The sequence below is a fragment of the Sander lucioperca genome, chromosome 6 (assembly GCF_008315115.2).
Source record: "Sander lucioperca isolate FBNREF2018 chromosome 6, SLUC_FBN_1.2, whole genome shotgun sequence".
Classification (NCBI taxonomy): domain Eukaryota; kingdom Metazoa; phylum Chordata; class Actinopteri; order Perciformes; family Percidae; genus Sander; species Sander lucioperca.
Genome location: NC_050178.1, coordinates 35286056 through 35308953, shown reverse-complemented (window position 1 = coordinate 35308953; position 22898 = coordinate 35286056). Strand labels below are relative to the sequence as shown.

The following is a 22898-nucleotide window of genomic DNA, read 5'->3' as shown; positions in this document are numbered from 1 at the left end:
TAAAGGTATTGGTGCATAAACGTGTATCCAAATACAGGGAATGAAGTCGTTGATGCTCAAAACTTCCCTGGGGGAGGACACCCAGACCCCACTATGAACCTCCCCCCCCCCAAAAAAAAAAGGCAGATTCACACACACAGTACAGTATACCCACTACAATACATTACACCAGGGGTTCTCAAACTTCTTTCAATAATATACCCCCTTTGAATTGTGTGTTTAAGCCAGGTACCCCCTGACCAGCGCAAAAATATTTTTACATCTATATAAAGAGGAACAATACAGTGTCGGCAGTGATAGATTTACTAAACAACAACCTTGTAACTGAAAAACATTTAAATGCTACATTTCAAATGTTCAGAATCCATCACTTTTCATTCATTCATTCATTCATTATTATAGTATAATTATTTTAGGAATTATGCACGACATATTTTTAAATGAGCATTTTGCAAAAAGATCATGTACCCCCTGCAGTACTCCAAAGTACCCCCAGGGGTACGTTTACCCCCATTTGAGAAACACTGCATTAGACTACACCACTGGTGGGAACAGAGTTTATTTTCTCATTATATACAGATTACACTGTTTTACATGTTTTGAGCATGTCACTCTAGTTGAAAAAGTTCACATAACAGACTGGATGTACAGCAAGAGGCAAGTGTGCAATTTGCAAAGTTAGAAGAAAAGAAAACACATTTCTATGGGGACTTGAGGTCTATATGTGCTGTGCAGTATATTTTGTCTACTATAGTATCACTAGAAATAACCTATAATAATCACCATAATAAGTCTGTAACACCCCTGAGTAGAGTTCATTGTTTGCTACTAAAACTGCAAACCCTCCAAACATGCAACAAAGAATTCCTATATCAAATGTAGACAAGTATCTCTCTAGTATAGGATAAAATGATAATGCCACATACAGATACACATTAGGGCCGCAGTGCCTCATTCGGTTTAATCACCACAAGCCCCTTATGGGAAGATCTTTGCTGCTGATTTAGTACGGAATGTAAAAGTAACCACACTGTTATGTAGGGAGATAGTAGTGGGGAGAGTGCTGCCTACAGTTACATTATTCATTATTACACCTTGTCTCGCTGGGTTAATTAGTGGAGAATTAAACAATAGTGAAGTTAACGATCCCCTCAAGGACCTCTGTAGGTCCCCCAGTCCCCACTGTGGAAGCCAATGCTCTAATAGTCCTAACATTGGCACTCAGACACAAACTCTGGGTGTATGATGTAGTGTCCAGCTTGGTAGGGCTTCACCACATGGAAGCAGCTGTAGCACCCGCTGTTGAGAGACCATCGGAGCAAAAAATAGAGTGGTTATTATATTATGACACACTAAGACATATTTTTTTATCAAATAAAGTTCAATATGCACCCATACTCATTGCTGCTACTAGAACTAGACCTCCAGTATTGTGTCCCCGGAAAATGGTGTTGAGGGTTGCTGGTTTGGGGTCTTGTCCGAATTTGAGCACCTGCATGTTGCCTGTCAAAAACGATGTCATTTTGTCAGAATTACTCAATTATCACTCAATAATTCTCATCAACTTATCCAGTGTTTTCAGGGTTCAAAGTCCGCAAGAAGGGTCAGAGGTCATTCCCTCACCTGAGTTGCTGTGCTGAGAGTGGATGAACATTCCTCTGATAATCCATTCTAATGCAAAGAAAATCAGTTAGGGTCATTGTTGTGTATTTAGAGTCATCTTTGGCCTGTAAATTACATTACTCTATTATCTATTGCAGGGGTTCTCAACCTTTTGCAAGCTGGGCCCCCCCAAAGCTGGTTCATTGCAGTTGGACCCCCCCTTCCCGGCGCCACCCCCACTACACCACCTTGCATAGATAGATAGATATATAGATAGATAGCCCTAGGCTAGGCTATTATTTTTAGGCCCACACTATTGTGTACTATGTGTACTACTACTATTATTACTGTTATTATTACTAGGCCTAACAGTAGGCATATCATCTGCATTTTTGACAGAAGCTTGCAGGTAGGCGATGTTAATGTGAGACCTGAGCCAGGTATGCTTCAATGTACCTTCAAAGCTTTTTTGCAACTAGTGGTGCGTCGGTTGCCTTGTTGGTCCTCACTAGAAATCTCTCTATTTTTGTTTGGTTTTGAAATAATTTGGATGTGGATTAGTTGTGTTTTCAATAAGTTGAGGCTATGATGTAACGATGTGTGCGTGTGTGCAGCCTGGACGCGGAGTGGTGTGTGTCTCCTCTCTGCAGGCTGGGACTGCTGCGCGAGGCTACTGAGAGACTGACCGCCTGTGAGCAGTGTTGCCAACTCTTTTCCAATGAAAGTCGCTAGCACCAGCTCCAAAAGTCGCTAAAAGTCGTTTGATGACGTCATACGCTCATTTGCATATTTTTGACGTCATTACGCAACATTTGTATAAGTGGTTTTGTCAGCAAGGTAGATAAAAAGAAATAGAACTCACAATAATCACAAATTCAATACATGAATTTATTTTACCTTATAATTATTACTTAGGTAGCCTATCTTTGAAGTAAAAAAAATGTTATTCTACAAAGGGAGGGAAAAAGATCGATAAAGAATTCTCAAAGAAGGCTGGCTTGCCCAGGACCAGGCCAGCTCAGCGGAGTCTTTCTCCCGTCGCGTCCCGCTGTCTCTCCTACCTACACCAGCACCCGCACACCCTGTCCCCCCCTCCCCTTCTAACTACCTGCACACTGTGCGCAGTGCTGCTACACATGAGGAGAGAGGGGAGTCACAGAACAGAAGGCGGCTACAGGAGAGAAATACCTTGCGTGCTCGCTGGACAATACTGGCGACTTTTCTACAGAAAGTCGCCAGATTTGTCGCTAGTCGCTTTTGAAAAAAAGTTGCTAAGGGGGTCTGAAAAGTCGCTAAATCTAGCGACAAAGTCGCTAAGTTGGCAACACTGCCTGTGAGGGCTTTTGGACGGGGGAGGGGCTCACGGCAGCACCCGCTGCTCGTTGAGCACATAACTGCAGAGTGATACGTGTTTTCGAGTCTCCAAACACCACAAAAGTCTCCAATAACACCAGTAAAAGTCGCTAGATTTATCGCTAGTCACGTTTGACAAAAAAAGTCGCCAGGAGGATGACTTGTTTTACAGTTGTGCGGAGGCTCCACACAGAGCTTTCTCCGTAGCCTACGTAAGTGGCCTGATGTTTATACTTGTGCACTTGTGTGTGTGTGTGTGTGTGTGTGTGTGTGTGTGTGTGTGTGTGTGTGTGTGTGTGTGTGTGTGTGTGTGGTAGAGGGAGAAGTGAGAGAGTGACGTTTAGCTTTAGAGCGAGTACCGACTCTAGAGTTATAGTGAGAGAAACAAAGTGTCTCCTCTGTTCTTTCTGACCACGGTGGGAAATCTGGAGCAGGAAAAGTTAATTATCTCCTTGAGTTCATGTTGTTTATGGAGAAGGAGAACCAGGAAATGAGTCGGGGAGGAAATGCGACGCTACCCAGCCACGACCGAGCGACGTGTAGTTACATTACATTACGTGATTTTTTTTCCCCTCCCATCCTCTAGCCTACTCGCGCCCCCCAGGAGAGTGTCCGCGCCCCCCCAGGGGGGTTGAGAACCACTGATCTATTGCTACCTTGCTGGGTTCTTCAAAGCTGCGTGGAGCTTAAATCCAGCAGGAGGCTCATTCAGCTGTAGTTTCTGCAGTCCATCAGCAGAGGGCGGAGCTTGTGCTGTGGATGGGTTGACAGGGGGCATGCGGTTTGGTTTGCCTGTGTTCGCTGTGTTTAGGTAGTTGTGTGGAAAAGTCGTAATTGGACTGTGGAATGATAAATGTTTGACAGGGGGAAAGAGAGGACGCCCAATGTCCACAGGGGAGTGGGGTAGCGTACGGCATGACCTGTAGTTGGCCTGAAGACTCCGGGGAAACAGAAAGTCCTGGAAAGGCAAAAGGACACAACACATATGGGTAGAAATAGAAGAAAAATATGTAGAAGAAGATAAGGAGATGATAAGTGGAAGAAGAAACTGGATATCACTATCCTCCTATTACTCACTAAATTGAACATCCTTCTTTACATGTAGTCTACCGAACATAGCATCTCACATTTAATATGCTTTTAAAATGGCATTCGTATATTTTCCTATTTATGTTTTACATTTTTATTTGTTTCTTTACTCTGATTGACTAAATCACGTCCCAGATCATTCCTTTCTGTCAGTACTCAGAATATAAAGAGCATTCAGGTTTTGAAATAGCATTTTGATTTATCCTAAATGGCTTTCCTCTGTGTATTATTATCATTATAATAGACTGGAAACTGTAAAGTAGGTTTTTGGATTTTCTTTCCCCTTCACAGTAGGGTGACTGTACTCGTCTTAGCTCTGTTTACTCCATGTCTGGATAGATAAATAGGCATGGAGGAAGTACTGAATAATAGATGTTATACAGCTGTCACTAAGCACAGGGAAATGTAAACATTAACAACCAGCCTGCCAATTACTGTAAGATACATTAGTCTGGCTAAATGAAAACAATAAAGAGAGTGCCAATAATAAGTGACCCAATTAGTCTTGTTTTGCCTTAAATGCTCCACCTGGAAATGTGTTAAATTATTGTAGTAACATTACTGTATATGCACAATCATAAATAATTACTTTGTCCCTTTCAACTCATACAGTCCATGTGGCTGTGCCTCTTACCGGCCGGGGCTGGGGGTTGTTCCTGCGGTGGGCAGAGGTGGGTCGAAGTTGTTCTCGTTTCGGTCTGCCAGGAGAGGCAAACTGCTCTTTGTACATGGTGATGTAGAGCTGGGGAGCCATCTTCTCTTGTTGTCTTACTTATTTTCCACTAATGCTTCCCTCCAGTCTGCCTGAAAGTCATGAGCATCCTTCTCCTCCCCTGTCACCTGGTGGCTCCTCCCTTTCCCTCGTACTTGTGCATCTGTTGTTCTTTTACCCTCAATTGTTTTCCTGCTATTTTTTTCTAATATGTGTGTGTGTGTGTGTGTGTTCTGCTTAAAATGGTTGCTGGGTTGTGCATGCTACCTATTTTGATGGTATATATTACTCTTTCTGTGTTATATAGTATTTACGCATTTTTATAGCAGTAAATCCTGCTCAGGTCCTCAACAATGAACTAATAGATGGTACAAACTTTGTTTAAATTGTAGCTATTGTGATGAATCTATATGTTGGAACTTGAGACAGTTAAGAGCATCCTTGCTGAACCAGAACATCTCTCTGTGCTACCTGAGCACTCGGCCACTGATCTTCCCTTCTAATAGTCCCAGCCCCCCTGCAGAGACATACATACCTAGGGTCACTGTCCATGACCTACTTCCCTCCCAGGGCCTTTACAAACCATCCAGCACTGATCTCAAATAAAAGGCTCAGCTCCCAGCTGTTAAGCCACCTCGTAGTTAAAACAGAATCTTCTTGGATCTGCAGAACTGGAACAAACCAGAGGAGGGATGGGATTTCTAAGAATCTCCCACTATCACCACCACCACCACCCAGGGTCACCTCTATTCACTGTCAGCATGCCACACGAGCATCAATAATTCACTAAGCGCTGTAGGGTGCCTTTGTGTCTCCACTGCTCTCACTGAGTTATCGGTGACAGGCACTGGCTGTTCATCTCGCTGCAGTGCCTGGGCTTTGTTTGACAGCCACGTGAAGCTCAGTTAAATCCATGTCAACAGATGCAGAGCAAAGGACCAAAAAATCAAAACCAATCTGTAGTTTGTGCTCCCTTCTACAGTATACTTGGACGCGAGGCAAATCCCAAACTCCTCCTTTATTTATTGTGTTTACAATACATCTCTCAAAATTCCAGTTTGTTCATATAAGAAATGGTTTACAGTACAGTGGATTTATGGACACAATACATTTCAAAAGCAAATGCACACTTATAGTATACTATAAGTTCTGCATACGATTAGTCTTAGAAGATTCTTGTTGCTTTGCTTTCATGTTCTGCACAGCCAGTGAAGCAGAGCTCCAACATGTGCAATGCAGACTTCAAAACCCTTGTCATAGACTCAGTGTTCACAGTCTTATTTACTCGTGCTTGGATTTCATTGCTGCTTTGAGCTTTGTGTAGAGATAACCACAATTCTGTAATGGAGAACAGACAGATACAGTGAGAAAACAAACCTGATATGTCAAGTGTCGTCTACCTATCTGTTAAAAGTATAAGACAACATAAAAGGTGCTATGCAATACAATATGAATGGACAATATAAAAGGATATATAAATGAACCTGAATAGTATAGTAAACAATCCCCAAATAAGCAGCAATGCAGCCGCCGAGAAAGAGATCAAAGGCAGCAGGCTTCACTCTGGAAGAAAAAGTGTGTCAGTGTCCAAATATCTTATTGACATTACCACATGCACAAAATGCATATGAACACAGATATTTACCTGTACATCACTACTGGTGGGTTCATTTGATCAAAAAAGGTAATATCAGGGTCCCTGTATGAATAAATATAGTTAATCAGTAGTGATATTGTTGTATTTCTTCCTGCAGTAGGAAAGCATTGCACAGTGTGTGTTGTCTACTACCACATTATACCTCCTGTCCTGTCGGAAGGCATGTCTGTGAACTTGCTGCAGGTAACGTTTGAACTCGTGCTCCAGTGAGTTAACCAGCAGGATGTGACTGGGCTCCTTATCCAGCAGCTGGGTGGCTCGAGGAACTGACGTCAGGAAGGACATCAGACTGGACATACGACCGTCGTGAAAGTCCTGCAGCAAGAATTTAGACGTGGCAAGAAAAAAAGAAAAATGTAGAAAACATCGTATGTGCCATCACATAAAAATTTAAATAATTGTAAGTCAAGGAGTCCCACTCGTTACTCATGAAAAACCTAATTAGAAATTCACATTGCTTTTTTTCAATTACCAGTAGAAATTAATATTTAAATAACTTTCTACACTTTACAGTCCAAATTTATCTAAATAAATGGTCTTAATACAATGCCCCCAATCTTTAAATGAATCAAATGAACAAGCTACGGTTATTTTGCAGACCTAGGCCTTTGAAGACTCAAACACTCTGCAATGCCTTCAAACTAACACCAGAGGTCAGTACTTGCTCTTTGCATGTTGGCAAAAATAACCAGGAACTTACCAATTGGCCTTTGAAAACCTGAACATCTTTTGGTGAACCCTTGTGGAAGATAATGAAGCTTAATCACACATTCAAATGCTGATGAACGAAGAAACTAGAGTTTTTGTATTTGGAGACATGCATTCTGTTTTCATGCATTTAATTACCTTGCCAGAGAGATTGTACATATAACGTGCCAGTGCTTCTGCTACAATGATGCCGTTACGCTTCATTTTCCTGAAATCCACTTGTGACCTGTGAGAAGACACAGAGACCACTGTGATGTGTCTCTCTGCATCATCTTTCCATATCATCTCATAGTAAACGAGGCTTTCAAGCACCTAGTCATAATCATCATAAACCGAATTAAGAACCTACATGGTGTCTAGCATGGAACCACGGAGCTCAGATTTGGGGTCTTCCAGATGTGACAGAGTGAAACTTGGTATCTTGCGCAGGCTGTAGCGCTCATGCTCCCACGCTACTGTGGACTCCACAAGATTGATCTTCTTATGGACCAGTCCCACCTTCACATGGGGGAATCTGGAGGACACCACCTGGAGGAGTAATCACACATTTAAGTCCATGATAATGGAGAAAGGCCTACTCCATATTGTGGACCTAGCATTAAAGCTTGTTACCTCCTCCAGCTGTTGCATGAAAGAGTGCATGGGAGTCTCGGGTTTAGGAGGGCGGGACACGTGCACGTACAGTTCATCACTGTTGGCCAGTGTATCCAAACACAGCACAAATTCCACATTGTCATGGAGCAGGCTGGTCTCTGGAGATAAAAAAGGTTTGGATGAAATAAATTAAACTGGATTAATAAACAAATGGAATAAACCAGATATTGTAGTGCTGTGGACCAATTTCCATATGTTTGATACAGCGTCGGTCCTGAAGCCCAAAGACTCACCAGCATGGTCCAGATTCTCTTCAATCCATCTCTTTGTGCCAAGGAAATTGTACTTTCCTCCCCCGGTTAAGGAGAACATTAAATTATATCTAAAAGACCAAAAACAAATGTGAAAATTGTCTTACAGTCAAGCATTTTATCCTGAATGGACCAAACACTATAGTATGTTTTTTACTGGTTTATCTAGCAGCATCTGTCAGGATTGTCATGTTATTTTCTTTACCCCATAATAAAAATGTATGCTCTCATAGCTTCTAGTGCTAACACTGTTAGCATTACTGGGTGCTTTGGAGACATGAATGACCAAATAGCATATGTTTTGTTATGTTAAAAGGTCCCTGTTTGGAGAGAATTGTAACTCACGGTGGTATGGTGCTTGGGCTACTAAAAAGCTTCTGGAAGAGACGTGCCAACTCGAGCAGGATGGTGACCCCACTGCCATTAGAGTCTGCTCCATATGCCAACCACTGTGTTACACACAAAAACACACATATGCATGAACATAGTGTTATACTGCAAGTGCTGAAATTGTTTTTCATCATTTTTATGTGACTCACTGGTGCCAGCCCGTAGGAATCATAGTGGGCAGTGATGACAATAGTGGGTATATCCTCCCCTGCTCCGGGAAGCACCCCCTGAAATAAACATCACTAGTTATACAGTGCAGGACTGGGGACCAATCACAAGCCAAACTAATCAGGTTTGACTGAAATTTAAAGAATGTCAATCAAAGGTTTTTACTGCTCTGTTCTGCATAGTTCCATACTCACCTCCAGTGTGGCGATGGCGTTGTCAGTGAAGCCCTTAATAGGGACACTGTTGCTCACTAAGATCTGAAAGGCTGTAGCTGTGACTATGCTTCGAAGGACTGCCAAAATGAAAGCATACAAACCTCAGTGTAGTATTGTTTTTCAGCTTCCTTACAGTAAAATGTAATATCCTCTTGCTCCTCTCACCTCTGACAAAAATAGATGAGGTCCGGGTGGCTGCAGCTTGCTTGACCTCATCATACATGTAAAGCAGCTGTTCATCCTCAGGCGCCACATACACGGGCATGAGTGTCTCTTTTAGCAAGGCTTTACTCTCACTCACCATGAAGGACTGCGAGGGTAAAAAGAAAGTGTTGAAACAACTCTTTCGTTAGCATATACAGCAATTGTTTTATACTCTGTGGTGTGGTGATCATAACACTTTAGCAAGCTGTTACATAATACCCTGGAGCACTAAACTATAAGATATTATATTCTGATGGATCAGAAAAGAGACTGGATTTTTTTTTTCTTGTTGCCTTGCAGCATGTCCTGGAGCAAAAAGGTGTTTCTGGATAACTTGTTACCTGTACAGTGTCATGGGGGATACTGGAGATATTTTTTGGCAGCAGGATCAGGATGGCAGCAGCATTTTGCCTCTGGGCTTCAAGGTATTTGTCTGTGGTGAAGTCCAGCACCTTCATGATGACACAGCGGCGAGTCAGCACCGGCTCCTCCGCTGAGCGTGCCTCTGCCACAACGATGGCTCCACGGCAACCTCAGCAGACAAACAAAAAGACAAGAGTAAAATGAACACAAAATATCAACTCAAACCACTTTGATTATATATGTGGTATTTTTTTACTCCACTACTTTTATCTGACAGCTATAGATTTTAGGTAAAATTGTATTCAGATTTTACATGCAAACATGATAGGCTTATGAGATATGAGATATATTGCTATACATGAGACACAATAATAGCTCAAATTGGCTCCATCTCAATTAGCTACATTATTGAAATCCATCTTACATATTAGTGCATCTGTAATAATTATCCAACAATATAATGTATATAATATTTTAAAACTCTAAACAAACACATAATGCACAATGCATGCTTTTACTTTTTACACTTTAAGAAAATTAAAAAATGTAATGTCAATAACTGTTATCTGTCAACAAAGGTCCTTTACAGTAGCTCAGATGAGCTGACACATGATCTTCATTATCATTAGAGGATAATACAAATGTGTTTAGCGTGTGGTGGCCGTGTTATCTTGAGTGTATGTGTTAATACAGTGAATGAAATCCTTGTTTTGTATCTTGTTGAATCACTCTGAGTACCAAATGTAACAATAATCAGGACCTCTCACAATTATTTTATTACAAAATTACTAACTAAGCTGCTGCATGTTGATGCATCTATCACCTCAAAAGCGCCAAACAATATGTGAGGTGAGCAGTGGTGGAAGTGCTCAGATCCTTTACTTCAGAAAAAGTACCAATACAACAATGTAAAAAAAAAAAAAAAATACTCAATTACATATAAATATTCTTGTTAAGAAGAAGTGCAGAAGTATTATCAGCAAAATAGTTAAAGCATCAAATGGTAGAGTACTCATTCTAAAGAAAAAAAGGGTTTTGACTAATAGATCATATATGACATTGATACATTGTGAACAAACATTGTTAACGAGATACATCTAGGTGGTTATAAGATGATTAATGGGGTAGGAAAGGAAAAAAACGTGTTGTAAGACACTGCGTTTTGTAGGGGGTCTCAAGCCAAAAATGTGGAAATTATGTGAAAATTACTGGTTATATCTTTAACAATGCATTGTATGTAAGAGTATCATATTTTGTTTTATGTAAAATCTTAATCTTTAAAAGAGGTAACTATGGCTAAATGAGATAAATGTATTGGAGTAAAAAATACAACATTTATCTCTGAAATGTAGCGGAGTACAAGTATAAAGCAGCATAAAATGGATGGTAAAGTACCTTTAAAACTGTACTTAAGTACAAAGCTTGAGTAAATGTACATAATTATTTTCCACCACTGGATATAAAGTGTTACTCTCTGAACATACCGTGCTTATGTTGTGCCAAGTTGTACTGTTGCATCCTGTAGGCTGTGAACTCATAGGAGGACACGGCAGGGAGAGCCGATCCATGCAGACACTGGACACAGAGCAGCAGCACCACGGAGGCTACACTCAGGTCTCTCAGCAACATGATGTCACGTCCTGCCTGAGTTATGTAATGGTCTCAATCTATGCAGGAAGGTTGTTGTTACAGTAAGGTAAGGCCAGACACATTCAAATTGACATGCTATATAAATCATGCTGAGGATTTTTGCAGTTCCTATTAGAGATATCCTTGACAACTTCATCAGGAATAGGTGGCTGAAGATGGGCCATCCATGTTGTCATTTACTAGAGACTACCATATTCTCAACCAACCTGGACATCCATAAGGAGGCTCCCACAGCTCCCACAGTTTACAAGAATGTATCACATCTAAACCCATTAAGTCAGTTATGTTCTACTGGCACCATTTTGGGCATGGAAATGTTCCTCACCTGTCTCCCAGCGCTCCTGTCTCATGAGCCTTCTTACTACGTCTTCGTCAACTTCAGCGCTACTGCTTGCAGTGTGGACACAAACTAGCTCCTGGGATTCAGGGCGTCTTCTGTAGGTAAGCCACCATTCACCATCTGCTCCCAAGGGATCAACTCAAGGCTAATCACAAATACCCAACCCCCCACACTCACTACTCTTCATTTATCTATCCATCCCTCCTTCCCATCTTCTCTTTCCTGGCTACAATGTTACATTCAGTCACCTCAGTAGGTAATCACACATCAGCAGCAGAGACTCTGTGTGGGTGGCAAGCAAACTGCTTCATACAGTAGCTATTTGTTTCATCTCCTGCAGGGACAACAGTTTGAAGCCGTCTGAAGAGCTGGTAGACAGGAGCACTTGAGAACTAACTGAGGCTGCATTGGAGACTTCACCCCCTAATCAGTCTGTCTGAAATATGTAAGACATTGTTTATCGCAAAAAAACGTACAATTAAAAACTAACAGAAACACATAGCACTATCACACACATCACATCAGATATCTAATATTTATTTTTTGATATGTTGCACTATACACAGAACTTTGACACTGTTAAAATCTAAATGGAACCAGTTCACAATCATCATAATAAGCACCTGACAAAAAAAAACATCTGTCTGCACATGAATTATTTTCCATTCGTGAAAAATAAATTAAAAACACACAACTGCAAATAAATAGCTTCTGTTACAATGCATTACTTTAGACTCTGAACTCAAAAGATTAGTGACGCTACGCCTCGAGTGAGACGACATTGGCCGTCAGTAATCCACACGACTATGTGTGTGTGTGTGTGTGTATCTATTAGGATGATGTTAATGATAGAAGACAAAAATCAGCACCATAGTCAATCAGAAAGTAAGTCCCTCAATGTCAATGTTAACTGTAAAGCTACTGGTCCAACACACCCCTCAGCTAGTAGCTCCATTAGTGACATATTACCTGACCTACTGTACTATTCATGTATTTTTTCTACTTAATGCTTAATTAAGTATTTTTATTATCTACACAGATGGCACCTTATTTAAAAATGAAATGTAATTTGTTTTTATGCTTGTTTACTTTTCTAGCTCAAATGCTGTAGAGACATTGAGGCTGTATCAGGTACAGTAAATCAGTGTTTAAAAAAAGGAGATGCCCTCTTACAGGGTAGAATTAGCATTTTTGTTCTTTCCAAATAGATTTAGTTCAGTTTACTATCCACATATAGTATTATTCATTCATTCCTTTGACCAGAGCAAAAACATGCCTTCCTTCCTTGACCATGCTTAAATGTATGCTTGCAGATCTGGCACCTCTCCAAACACTCTCAGCTCGAAGAGATGCAGTCATTTGGACTCATACATTACACACTGTATCTTTTGCTGCAGTCGTTATTGCAAGGATTTTCAGAAAAATGTAACACCACCAAGTTGTAAACGTGCTAACAAAATCAGCAGAGCATGATTAATGCAGTTTCCCCAAAACACTGCAACATATCCGTTAAGATAATCAAGATAAGATTGTTCATAGTTGATGCCCACAGTATTTCAGAAGTAATTTCACATCTTGATCTCAAATCCTTTGTACATGAGTCAAAAGAATATCCCGAACGTTACCGTAAGAGAAAAACTTACACCACATCGTAAAGTGCACAAACACTTAGAGCTGCAGTTATATTACCAGATATAAGAGCTTATGTAGTTTTAAGTTACGTTAAATAGAAAATGTTTTTCAGGTGTCATACTAGTCACAATGTTTTGTGTTTTTGGGAAACCCAGCCTGATCTTCTACCGTCATTTGTTTTAGAGCAGATTCACATGCTGTGACTTTTATCATCATCTACTAGAAAGCAGATGTCTGTAGAGCTCTAGAGATGTCTTTAGAGATGTAAACATGACAAATAGACAGTATGCATTCAGTTCTTCCTAACGATAAGGACTACTTCTTTTTCAACATTATGGGAAACATCCATTGGCAAAAAGCATCAACAATACACAGCTGTGTCCGGTGCTACATATACAGTTGTTGTCCCCAAATCAGTTCAGACAAATTGGTTATATTAAAACTCTAGGGGAATATGCGCAGATGTACAACCATACAAACCAAATACACTTAAAACAAAACTTGTGTCTTTTTATGAAAACAAAAATCCCATTTCATTTCCATCCAGGCAATATGGAATCACTTTATAAATTCTTCAGAACATTCTTCTGAACCTATAACAGGTACGGTCAAAATTGCACAACTTTCTGTGTATTTGCACGCATTCTAAACCTCTTATTATTATTACTTTGTAACCACATTCACTGGTGATGACCGCTTTGTGCTCCTCTTACACATCCACTCATGTCGAGGCTAACGTGGACAAACACAAAGAAAGAAAGTATGCACTAACTCATGAGCAGTTTCTAATAATAGTTTCTCTATATCTACTGATATTACAGTGGGTGAACCTAAACATTACTAACTTCATGTTTTTAAAAGAACGCTTCACATAATGTCTCATTGGCACAAGGATGTGTTTAGATTTCAATAAAAACGGATTAATCATCTGCACAAGCAGGTCATTCGGACACGGTGTTAACAGGCAACATGCAAAACTATTTGTTTTCAGCTTCTTTTAACTGAATTTGAAATAATAAAGCAGTACAACCATGGTGTACTCTAACAGACAAACTTGAAAAAGAAAACTGGAATAACTTATAGTGTTGTGAGTGTAAGCATTAGTGTTTCGTCAGCAGCTTGACGGTTTAGCACTACTTTCTTGGACATATTTAGACACACACATGTCATTTTCATGTTTGACACATACTGTATATACACCGAAAGACAAAGCAGACTGGCTGAAAGAAATGATAAAGAGAGAACAAAACAAAATGGCCACTACAAAACTCCCAATCTCTTCTTGTCAATCGAATCTGACCGTCAATGACACACAAGTAGAAGAAGTAGATTCAATGGATGACGCACTGTCACAGCAATGTCACCTTGTCACCAATTCATGTATTCATTTCAGTCAACCGATTTTGTTTGCGTTCTTCCACAATGTCTCACAATCCCTCGTGGTCCTTGTAAACCAAAATATCCCCAAGCATGAAATGGAAGTCAAACGAAGAAGAAGCAAAAGTAACATGTTTTCCTTAGAGGTAATGTTTCTGCCATCAATCAAGTAAGATGCACAGATCCTACCATAGGAGGAACGTGCACAGATACTGTACATATTGACTCTTTTCTCAAGACTTGATCTGTCTCCATTTATTAATTTCCCTTTGTGCCATTGCCAGTCGATAGTTTTGCCTCCTTGCTGCCACTCTGGTCAGTAGTTGTTTTTTTTGTTTTTTTGTTTTTTTGTTTTTTTTTTGGGGGGGGGGGGGGTTGCTACTGAATTTGACAGGCTGTGGAGGGAGCAGCCTGGCAGCACATGCAGGTGGGGTTGACTGCTTTGGGGGGGATCAGATCTAGGTCCTCATCATCCGGGATCTCATCGAGCCGGTACCCATCCTTAAGGAGCTGGATGTTCAGGTCCTGGTTGATGTGCTGCAGGGCCAAAAGAGACGAGACACGGCATCAGCAGAGCTTCGTGACAATTTTGACAAATCCTTAAGATAGGAACGACCTTGTTAGTTAAATTAGTTTCTAAAAGTTCTACAAAATCTCATTATAGATGTTCCAAAACATGGTGGTCCAAATTTATAAATTTTTACATAGAGCAGGCAGGTCATTGTTGGCAGTGGGGTGAGGCTAGCCTAGAAATCGAGACGCACCCTAGCGGCAGCAAATGTAATTTGCAGCCAGGGGGTCTAGCAACTCTCCGTTGGCTTGCGAGCTGGAAAAGCCAAACTCTAGCCGGGCCAATCACATCGTGTATAGAGTTGGTGGGCGGGCTTAACATAATGACGGCAGAGTTGCGACGGTTCCGCGTGAATTCCCTGCTACTTGAAAACAAAGAAGATGGCTGCTGTTGCTGGTGAACAGTGGTCTTTCGAATCGGGTTTGGCAGCGACTCTGGAAGACTTGGAGTTAAGCTTTTCTTTGAGAAAAGAACAAAGAACGGCACTGAAGTCAGTCTTAAAAAAGGAAGATGTGTTCGAGTTTTGCCGACCGGATACAGCAAAAGTTTAATCTATCAACTAGCGTTGCTCTGGTTGGTTGTAGTGCTATCCTATGTCGTGCAGAGGGAATTTGAAAGACAACTGTTTATCCCGCCCCTCGGATTGAGCCCTGCCAATGGTGAGTTCCCAGAACCAACATCTTGATGTGGGTCTGGCTTGCCAGGCTAGGGTGAGGCAAGAAGCACAAACAAACACAAATTATTCTACTCTAACAGGAAGAAATGAACAGGAATTTGGATGAGAATTATGGAGAAATAATTACAGAGGAATAGGAATCCTTGGAGGAACCAGAATACATTTTTTCCAATGGGTGCACATATACCTGGTGTGAGGGGTGTGACAATGGAAGTGGGCGATCAGGTGGTGATGTTTGTGGATTCAGCAAATGATGCTGTGAAACAGTATAATGCGTGTATAGATACCTGGTCCCTCAGACATCTCACCTCGGCTGAGGAGTATCCTGATGAGGAGTATCTGGACATGTCAAAGTCATCATCACTGAAAGACAGGAGACATCAGCAGTTAGACACAAGCGTCTCAAATGACGAGGGTGCAAATAACAGTGAAAAATAGGAAAATTACATCTGAATGTTTAAAGGGGTAGTCTAGCAATTTAGTATTGCTGGTAGACTCAGTCAGATTTTTAAAGAACGGTTTAAAATTGAAGTAGCAGAGGGTGCGATATCCTCACTTTTAGTCCAAGTATGGGTCAAGCAAGCCTAAAAAATGCTGGATCCTGCATTTCCCATAATGCAATTCTGTAAGCTCTTTTGTTCTACCCTTCCTGTCTGGTAAATGCCCAAGTCTTTCAAACTCTCTGGTCCCAGTTTGTAATGCAGACTTTCTGTTTTTTAGTCTCTATTTAGTCTCTAAATAACCCTGGTGACATCATCAGGGTTATTTATTTTCTTATACATTAAAACAATGTATGCCATGTCCCTTTAAAATACTGTAGCACATATTCAACAACATACAGGTCAACCTTTCTTATATAAAACGTGATCTAAGGAGTAGTAATATCATGCTAATGCCGCTTTTTTCCTCCAAATGAGTAATCTCCCTTTCGTACACTGTGAACAAATAGAACAGAGCGACATTGTGCGAAGTCTCTGCACGTGAATCTAAAATGTGGACGATAAACAAACGGGTGTCCTGTGTGGTTGTGAGTCAGAAAGCCTGTCAGAGGGTGTGTACGATGCAGTACATGATGTAAGCCTGGTCGGCTTCCAGAGCGCTCATTTCACACGAGAGTTTCCCTAGTGTAGCAACATATGGAGGGCACAAAGGGTGGGCCTCATTTGTGTCAAATGCAGACCTGCTGTTACAGGGTGCAAGCGAGCACTCCCTCTGAGCCGCTTTTCCCTGTCCAAATCCTCACCCCGCTATCCTCTAATCCGGCACCCTGGGAGAGGCTTTGCCCCTTTTTAGGATCCCGTCTGTTAAGAACTCTCTCAAGTTGCTCTATGGATTAATGTACCATTATGACCTACAAAACTACAAGTTAGCAAATATCCCATTTTTTCTCCTTTTAGGTCGGCCTGAAAAGTTTGTTCTTCTAACCGTGTCATATTTTAGTGTTATAGAACTTATACTAAATAATGTACATACCTGTCAGTGTCCAATGCTACCAGGGGCTTCTCATCTGGGTTCTGGTCTAAAGAGGAGTAGCCTTTGTTTGGCACCACCAACCTGAAGATGAGCACAGAAAACGAGATGGAACACAAAGACGACACACAGAAGACAGAAGACAAAACTTGAAAAAGCATTCAACAATCAACAAAAGTTTTTTACACTTTTCCCCAAGCAGTGCAATGCATTACTGAAACACCAACAAAAATACTTCCAAACATTTCAAATCATGTAAAACAGAAACAAGATAATTGGCCTGAGTATGGCGCTCTTCTTATAGGCCAGGCTAATCTGTAGCCTTCAGACTGCAGGCATTTCCAGATTATTTTCTCCCCTCTGAGACTCGGAGGGCAGACCAGTCGGTAACCTTTCTAATATTTCCACTAATCCACCAGGGGGTGGGATTAGACAGACAGATGATCCAGTTGTCAATGCTGTTGGTTATACTGGGTTTATGCTCGGTGCACTGCCTCTTTTTATCACTAATCACACCCACAAAAACATCCCCTTCTCTAAAAAGCTTTGTTGTGAGTAAGTGTGCCATTTGTTGTCAAGTTGGTCACCATCACAGGAAACAAGTAGGCATTTGAAGCTGTTACCTTGTCCTGGCATTCTTCTTGGGTTGTTGATTGACAGGACTTCCCACAGTGCCATTCTTCACTGATCCCTTCCTGGCAAGGTCCCTCTGTTTCTCTGGGCAACCACAGGATGTGAGGTCATCAGTAAATACATCAATACATGTCAACTTCATGACCATCAGCTGTAGATTTATATGATATGATAGTTTGTTGATAACGATAAACAAATATGTTAAGCTGGCTTTTAGTCATCTTACCTATTATACAACTGCTATACAGTTTACAGCCTATATAGCCAGCTGTAATGCCAGCCTGTATTAGAGGATGTAATCCTTTGACAAAACCGAATATTTGGGAGATATTGACTGGTGAGTTTCAGGAAACAATACTGTTCAGCTAACTTTTTTGGAACAGAGCCCTTAGGACTAAATACAAATGAGAAATCCTGAGTGTGACAAAGGCTTTGATAGTGTTGCGGCGGAACAACAGAGGCAGCTTAAAAAACGTTCCAACACCTCTGACAGCCGAAGTAAATTGCAATGCTGGGGAATATAATTTCATTTGACATACAATACTCTGTAAAATATCGTTCTGTACTGGATATAAACTAATGACGAACAGAATGTTTGTGCTTATTTTGACCTGAATTGAATTTGCATACTGTGGTAGCCCCATGGCAAATTTCATGCACCAATGTGTTAAATTCTATCCATTCTACGAGGGCTTTGCATTCTTTGCTACTGCTTATTGTTAAACCTTAATTATAGAGTGTGAAGTCATGCCATGTATTGATTTGCAGTGTCAGTTGGGTTACCTATTTGGACTTGCAGTGTTGAGGGCTTGTAGTTCATGGCCATAGTCTCTCCCTTGGTGTCAGGGTCTGTCTCTGAGGTGGAGGATGCTGCTGGGTCCTAGAAAAATGAAAAGGCACAGTACAGAGTAAGTTAGCTTTGGTATGACTAAATAACAACATTACAACTAACAGGTGACATCTTATTTTAGTACAATCTCATATAGTTCAGAAAAATACCCTAGGATCCTGTTTCTTTCTAGATGGCATTGTTTGCTAATTCAGTAGCTGACAGGGATTACATTTGGACCCAATCTGTTTTCTAGTTATACAATTCAAATCAACTTGTGTAATACTTCCTTTGGGCACCTACAATTGAAAACAGTACTGAGGGCACAATCAACTCAGCACCGAGGGCAATCCACTGACTTAACACCAGACCCAAAACCGAAAGATTTGGGTCTTTGACTTGCTGAGCAAATTCAAAATTGTGCTCTCGCGAGAACTCTGGATTTCCAGGGTAGCACAGGCCCACATAGCCCAGAAAATCCGCTCTTTTTGTAGAACCTGCTGCTTGTGTCCAATACCCTGGCAAGATTTCCCAATTCTATGTGCTACTATACTATAGCTGCCTGGTTTGCAGCATCAATAGGCTTGAGTGTTTTGCCTATGTCGCTGGCTCTGTCTCTTTTATGTGTGAGCAGTGATGGCATGGGGAGAAGGCCGTGAGAGAACAGAGGGGGTTGCTGTTGGAGCCACGGTTTCCCCAGATTGAGAGAGGGGAGCTGGGCAGCGCTTGGCCTGCTCTGCTGACAGAGCTTCACATTATGTTGATCCTACAGGCCTCCCCTTGTTGCACTCTGAGGGTCTCCACAGGGCACATGGACGAAAGCATTTGGCTTTCAACAACTCTGTATTCTCTCCAGAGAAATGGCTGCTATATCTAAACGATCCTCCAAGCAACTAAATAACTGCAGTTGAAACTAAAAACTTTACAGCTTTACTGACATACAGTATGCTACTTTTATAAATATGTTTTAGTAATATAAAATAGAATGTTTAATTAAAGTGTTGGATACCTAAAAGACACATAACAGGCATAGGTGTGTTTATACTTCATAAAATGTTTTTTTTTTTATTCATGAAATCTAAAGTGTCTTTAACCCTCTGAGGTTTAAGGGCATTTGCACATATCTTTTTTAATTTACCTTTTTAAGGTATTAGCATAAAACCGATCCCCATGTGTTTCATATTAAAATGTTCAGAACAAACTCAGCTATCCGTATAGTGACGCCCACATTTTTTTCTAGAGCAATGTGTAAAGAGATAATTTGGCGGTAAAGCTTAAACGTTGATGTTGGCTTTTTTTAATTTCTTAAATCTCTTTTCAAAACAAACATTAATTTGTGATGTGTTGGACGGATTGTTTCGGTGCTTGAAATGAGTTTACCAAAGTCTTAGGTTATATATGATTAAAAAAAGTAAATAAATGCCTGAAATGAATGAAATTTTGCAATATTGATTTTTGAGTAGGAGTTTTGTCAAACAATGGGTTAAAGGGTTAAAGAAAGCAGGGGGATTACAAAATAAATAGGTCTAGATTTCGATATGCCTGAATCTACTTCATACTATAGGAATTTAGGCCAATTCCATGAGACAAATAAATTAAAAAAAATAACGAGTGTTTAGCAGGGGCAGCGAGAAGCTTATTTTGCATATAAATGTTCATGTAACACGTTTAAAACAAGCTGCCAACAACAAAATCTGGTAAAAACAGCAAAGCACAACACATTGTTTTTAAAACTGCTATACAATATGGCCAAACACACCTTGAATAGATTCAATAGTCTTATTCTCATCTGGCTATGAAGCAGTGTTCATTTAGCTAGAATAATTAATGAGCTGCAACAGTGACTACGGTATGCACAATAGTTGGAGCAATCAAAGCACAGCACACAGATGAGGCTTTCCCACTGTAACAAGCACAAACATGAGCTCTTTCTGTTCTGTGACAGGCCCTTCCCTTGGATCATTAGGCTTATCCAAAGGATTTTTTATTCATTCTTGTTTTTCCACACTTTCCTTCCACCATGGACAGATACTGTGATGAGGTAGGGTCATACTGTCAGTCAAGTAAATCCGTTTGAAATTTTTCAGCAGAACTGGCAGTGAATAATAAAAGGGATTCAGTATTAAGCTGTCTGTGACAGAATTCACTGCAACTTCTTGAACAAGAGAAGCCTCAGATAGCAACTAGCGGGTTGCCCACAATAAACAAGCTAAAACTTCTCTTAAAATAGAACAGCTTACACTAAATCAGTCTAAAGTTTGGCCTAATAAAAGTGCTACCAAAAGTTCCCAGACGTCAATAAGTCCTTATGTGCACCACTTTGCTGAAAAGTCAGTCACAACAGTTAGCACAAGAGGGCCTAATCCAAATAGGCCATTAAAAACATACATTAAGAACCAATAGTTCCCTGTAATTGTATGTGAGTTTGATGTATGTATTTGACGTAATGTATTTGTGAGTGCTGACAGTCGTTGACGAATGATTAAGACCTGGCCTATGACATTTGGGGTGACACATTGATTTTGCTATTAAAAGTCAAACCTGTGTAGTGGCCCTGACCTTCAACATGCACTCACATACACCTGCACTCAATCACACAAAAACATGTGTACACACATACACATATAAATGAGATGACCTCTTAGTGGATCAGTTTCATCACCCTGTCCTACGACTCTTTTACTGCTGCTGATGATGAATAGCCACAAGGTTGCTGACACAGCGCAGACACCAAGCGATTGGAAGGCTTATACATCACAGCCTCCCACTGGCCAATAGCAGTGTAGGCTGATACATCAGGTGACCAGTAACACAGTTGAATGCTATCCTTATGACGATGTTAACTGGGCTGCATCTGTCATAATTAGAATTAGCCTACAGTAATCATTCTCAAATGGCCTTGTGCTTAATGATGGGACAGTTTGTAAAAGGGTAGTTATTGGAATACCATGTAGGTTAAAAATGATTCGCAAGTTAACATTCACAATCTGGAGCTTGAAACAGCTTTGATAATAGACAATAACTCAGTGATTCAAATCAAAAATCTATAAAAAGCTGTTTTATTTGTGTGAAATGTATTCTCAACAAAGGAGGCAGATGCCAAGCGTATTCATGCAGTTTAGGAATCACAATGAAGTTAATAGCATTAAGAGCATGCAGAGCCGTGTGTGCCAGAGCAACTGTGATCCCGACACAATCAGTCATGGTTTACATGTAAAGTGAGGGACTGTTTCAGAGGCTGAAACTGCAAAAGATAGCAGGTATTCACTTAAAGAGACTCACATTTTTGTTTGACTCTGGCATTATAATTACATGACGTGATAAGGATTAAACTATTCGATTCGAGTGTTAGGATATAAGCGGACCACAGACACACTGCAGCCACAATCCATGTATCTCTCCGATGTTGTTTTTTTATTCCATGGAAGTCTTACTGGATGAAACACGAGAGCAGACTGATTCAGTCTTCATAAGGAGAGGCAATTTCTGCTGCATATGAAAGAAGAAGAAGACTTTCTGTAGTGGAGAATGTCTGTTCTTCTGTTATTTCTGCTGTTGTTTAGCCTCGCGGGTAGGAGGGCTGGGGGCATCATGGGTATGATAATGAACAGTAGAACTTGGAGCTCTGCTTTTGCCTAAACCCCTAAGGAAAACTCTTTTTAAAGAAAGGGACAGCTGTTTAAGACTGCTTTTTGTGTTGTGAATAAAAAAAGAAACGTGTTGAGAATAAGGCTTGGCGTATCAGAACTATTTATGGTGATAATAAGCTGTATTGCTGAAATAAAAGCTCAATCCAGGGAATAAGAGAAATGGTTCAAGTAAGTTATTGGTGGCCATGACTTATCATTTCAGATCTTGTCCAGTGTGCAGGTTGGGCCTATATTATCCTGGCATTCAAACACAGAGAAATATATACCCTTATTAACACTGTGATGGAGAATGATGTACAGAAAACATTTGTCATGACTGGCTACTCTTGAGGTATATCGATTCTAATTTTACTGGCAGGTCTGTCATATAATCAACCAATGGGAGGGGAGATTCTCTTACTATGGGCCTGCTCGGGCTAACCATCCTGAGGGTTGTAGTCTGCAGTATTGGTGTGGACAGAGGTCCTGTTCACGCGATCATTTGGGCTCACAGCCATCCCGAACCAAATAACACGTCACCAAATGACGAAATGTAAAGCCAGTGGGCAATGTCAGCTTTTGATGTAAACGCGCATACTGACGTGGATTTAAAAAATAAAGAAAATCATGATTTTATTGAAATGCATAAGTTTAATTGCCATGATACAATAAAGCGAAGGATTGTTATTTTGTAATTTTCTCATATGTATTATATATGCTAACTA

At 40.6% G+C, this 22898-nt stretch overlaps 3 protein-coding genes and 2 long non-coding RNA genes across 8 annotated transcripts in view; 1 reads left to right on the top strand and 4 right to left on the bottom strand.

Moving 5' to 3' along the window:
- Positions 1–546: 546 nt before the first annotated feature.
- Positions 547–5452, bottom strand: LOC116034497. 2 transcript variants are annotated; one of them, XM_036001805.1, is made up of 5 exons: positions 4679–5452; positions 3612–3913; positions 1624–1671; positions 1423–1503; positions 547–1299 (listed from the first exon to the last, which is right to left on the bottom strand). In XM_036001805.1, exons 1-5 carry the CDS (start codon positions 4796–4798, stop codon positions 1209–1211), a joined length of 642 nt encoding a protein of 213 aa, XP_035857698.1. In that variant the 5' UTR covers positions 4799–5452; the 3' UTR covers positions 547–1208. The 2 variants fall into 2 exon arrangements, with proteins under 2 accessions (XP_035857698.1, XP_031133042.1); XM_031277182.2 differs by having other exon boundaries at positions 1393–1503; positions 4679–5447.
- Positions 5453–5756: 304 nt separating this feature from the next.
- On the bottom strand, positions 5757–11556 carry zgc:109965 (uncharacterized protein LOC619266 homolog). The gene is made up of 16 exons (XM_031277113.2): positions 11342–11556; positions 10851–11033; positions 9345–9535; positions 8965–9109; positions 8779–8876; positions 8566–8643; positions 8372–8475; positions 8009–8097; positions 7734–7873; positions 7471–7649; positions 7260–7347; positions 7114–7152; positions 6556–6728; positions 6402–6455; positions 6241–6319; positions 5757–6094 (listed from the first exon to the last, which is right to left on the bottom strand). Exons 2-16 carry the CDS (start codon positions 10993–10995, stop codon positions 6038–6040), a joined length of 1659 nt encoding a protein of 552 aa, XP_031132973.1. The 5' UTR covers positions 10996–11033; positions 11342–11556; the 3' UTR covers positions 5757–6037.
- On the top strand, positions 10968–12019 carry LOC116034577. Its single transcript, XR_004101140.2, has 3 exons — positions 10968–11062; positions 11200–11457; positions 11697–12019. It is a non-coding gene; the product is annotated as an uncharacterized LOC116034577 (long non-coding RNA).
- The window catches only part of LOC116034569, a 19596-nt gene continuing 8575 nt past the window's right edge, over positions 11878–22898 (bottom strand). The window contains exon 3 of the long non-coding RNA XR_004101139.2: positions 11878–13654. This is a non-coding gene — a long non-coding RNA (uncharacterized LOC116034569). The remainder of the gene's footprint in view (positions 13655–22898) is intronic.
- The window catches only part of fam219aa (family with sequence similarity 219 member Aa), an 11500-nt gene continuing 479 nt past the window's right edge, over positions 11878–22898 (bottom strand). The window contains exons 2-6 of one of the 3 annotated variants that reach the window (XM_031277193.2): positions 18499–18595; positions 17706–17799; positions 17086–17166; positions 15900–15975; positions 11878–14902 (exon numbers count right to left, since the gene is read on the bottom strand). In XM_031277193.2, coding sequence (XP_031133053.2) covers positions 14744–14902; positions 15900–15975; positions 17086–17166; positions 17706–17799; positions 18499–18595 — 507 coding nt within the window. In that variant the 3' untranslated portion in view covers positions 11878–14743. Of the gene's footprint in view, positions 14903–15799; positions 15976–17085; positions 17167–17705; positions 17800–18498; positions 18596–22898 lie in introns of all 3 variants that reach the window. The other 2 variants (XM_031277201.2, XM_031277211.2) reach the window with 2 other exon arrangements.

Bases quoted from the DNA above. Each gene is read 5' to 3' on its own strand.
- LOC116034497 (XM_031277182.2), bottom strand. From the start codon at position 4,798: ATGGCTCCCCAGCTCTACATCACCATGTACAAAGAGCAGTTTGCCTCT. The intron at 3,914-4,678 runs GTAAGAGGCACA...TTGCCTTTCCAG, and splicing joins ACAACCCCCAGCCCCGGCCG to GACTTTCTGTTTCCCCGGAG. The intron at 1,504-1,623 runs GTGAGGGAATGA...CGTTTTTGACAG, and splicing joins CTCTCAGCACAGCAACTCAG to GCAACATGCAGGTGCTCAAA.
- zgc:109965 (XM_031277113.2), bottom strand. From the start codon at position 10,995: ATGTTGCTGAGAGACCTGAGTGTAGCCTCCGTGGTGCTGCTGCTCTGT. The intron at 8,877-8,964 runs GTGAGAGGAGCA...TCATTTTGGCAG, and splicing joins CTCATCTATTTTTGTCAGAG to TCCTTCGAAGCATAGTCACA. The intron at 7,153-7,259 runs GTAATTAAATGC...ATCTTCCACAAG, and splicing joins TGTACAATCTCTCTGGCAAG to GGTTCACCAAAAGATGTTCA.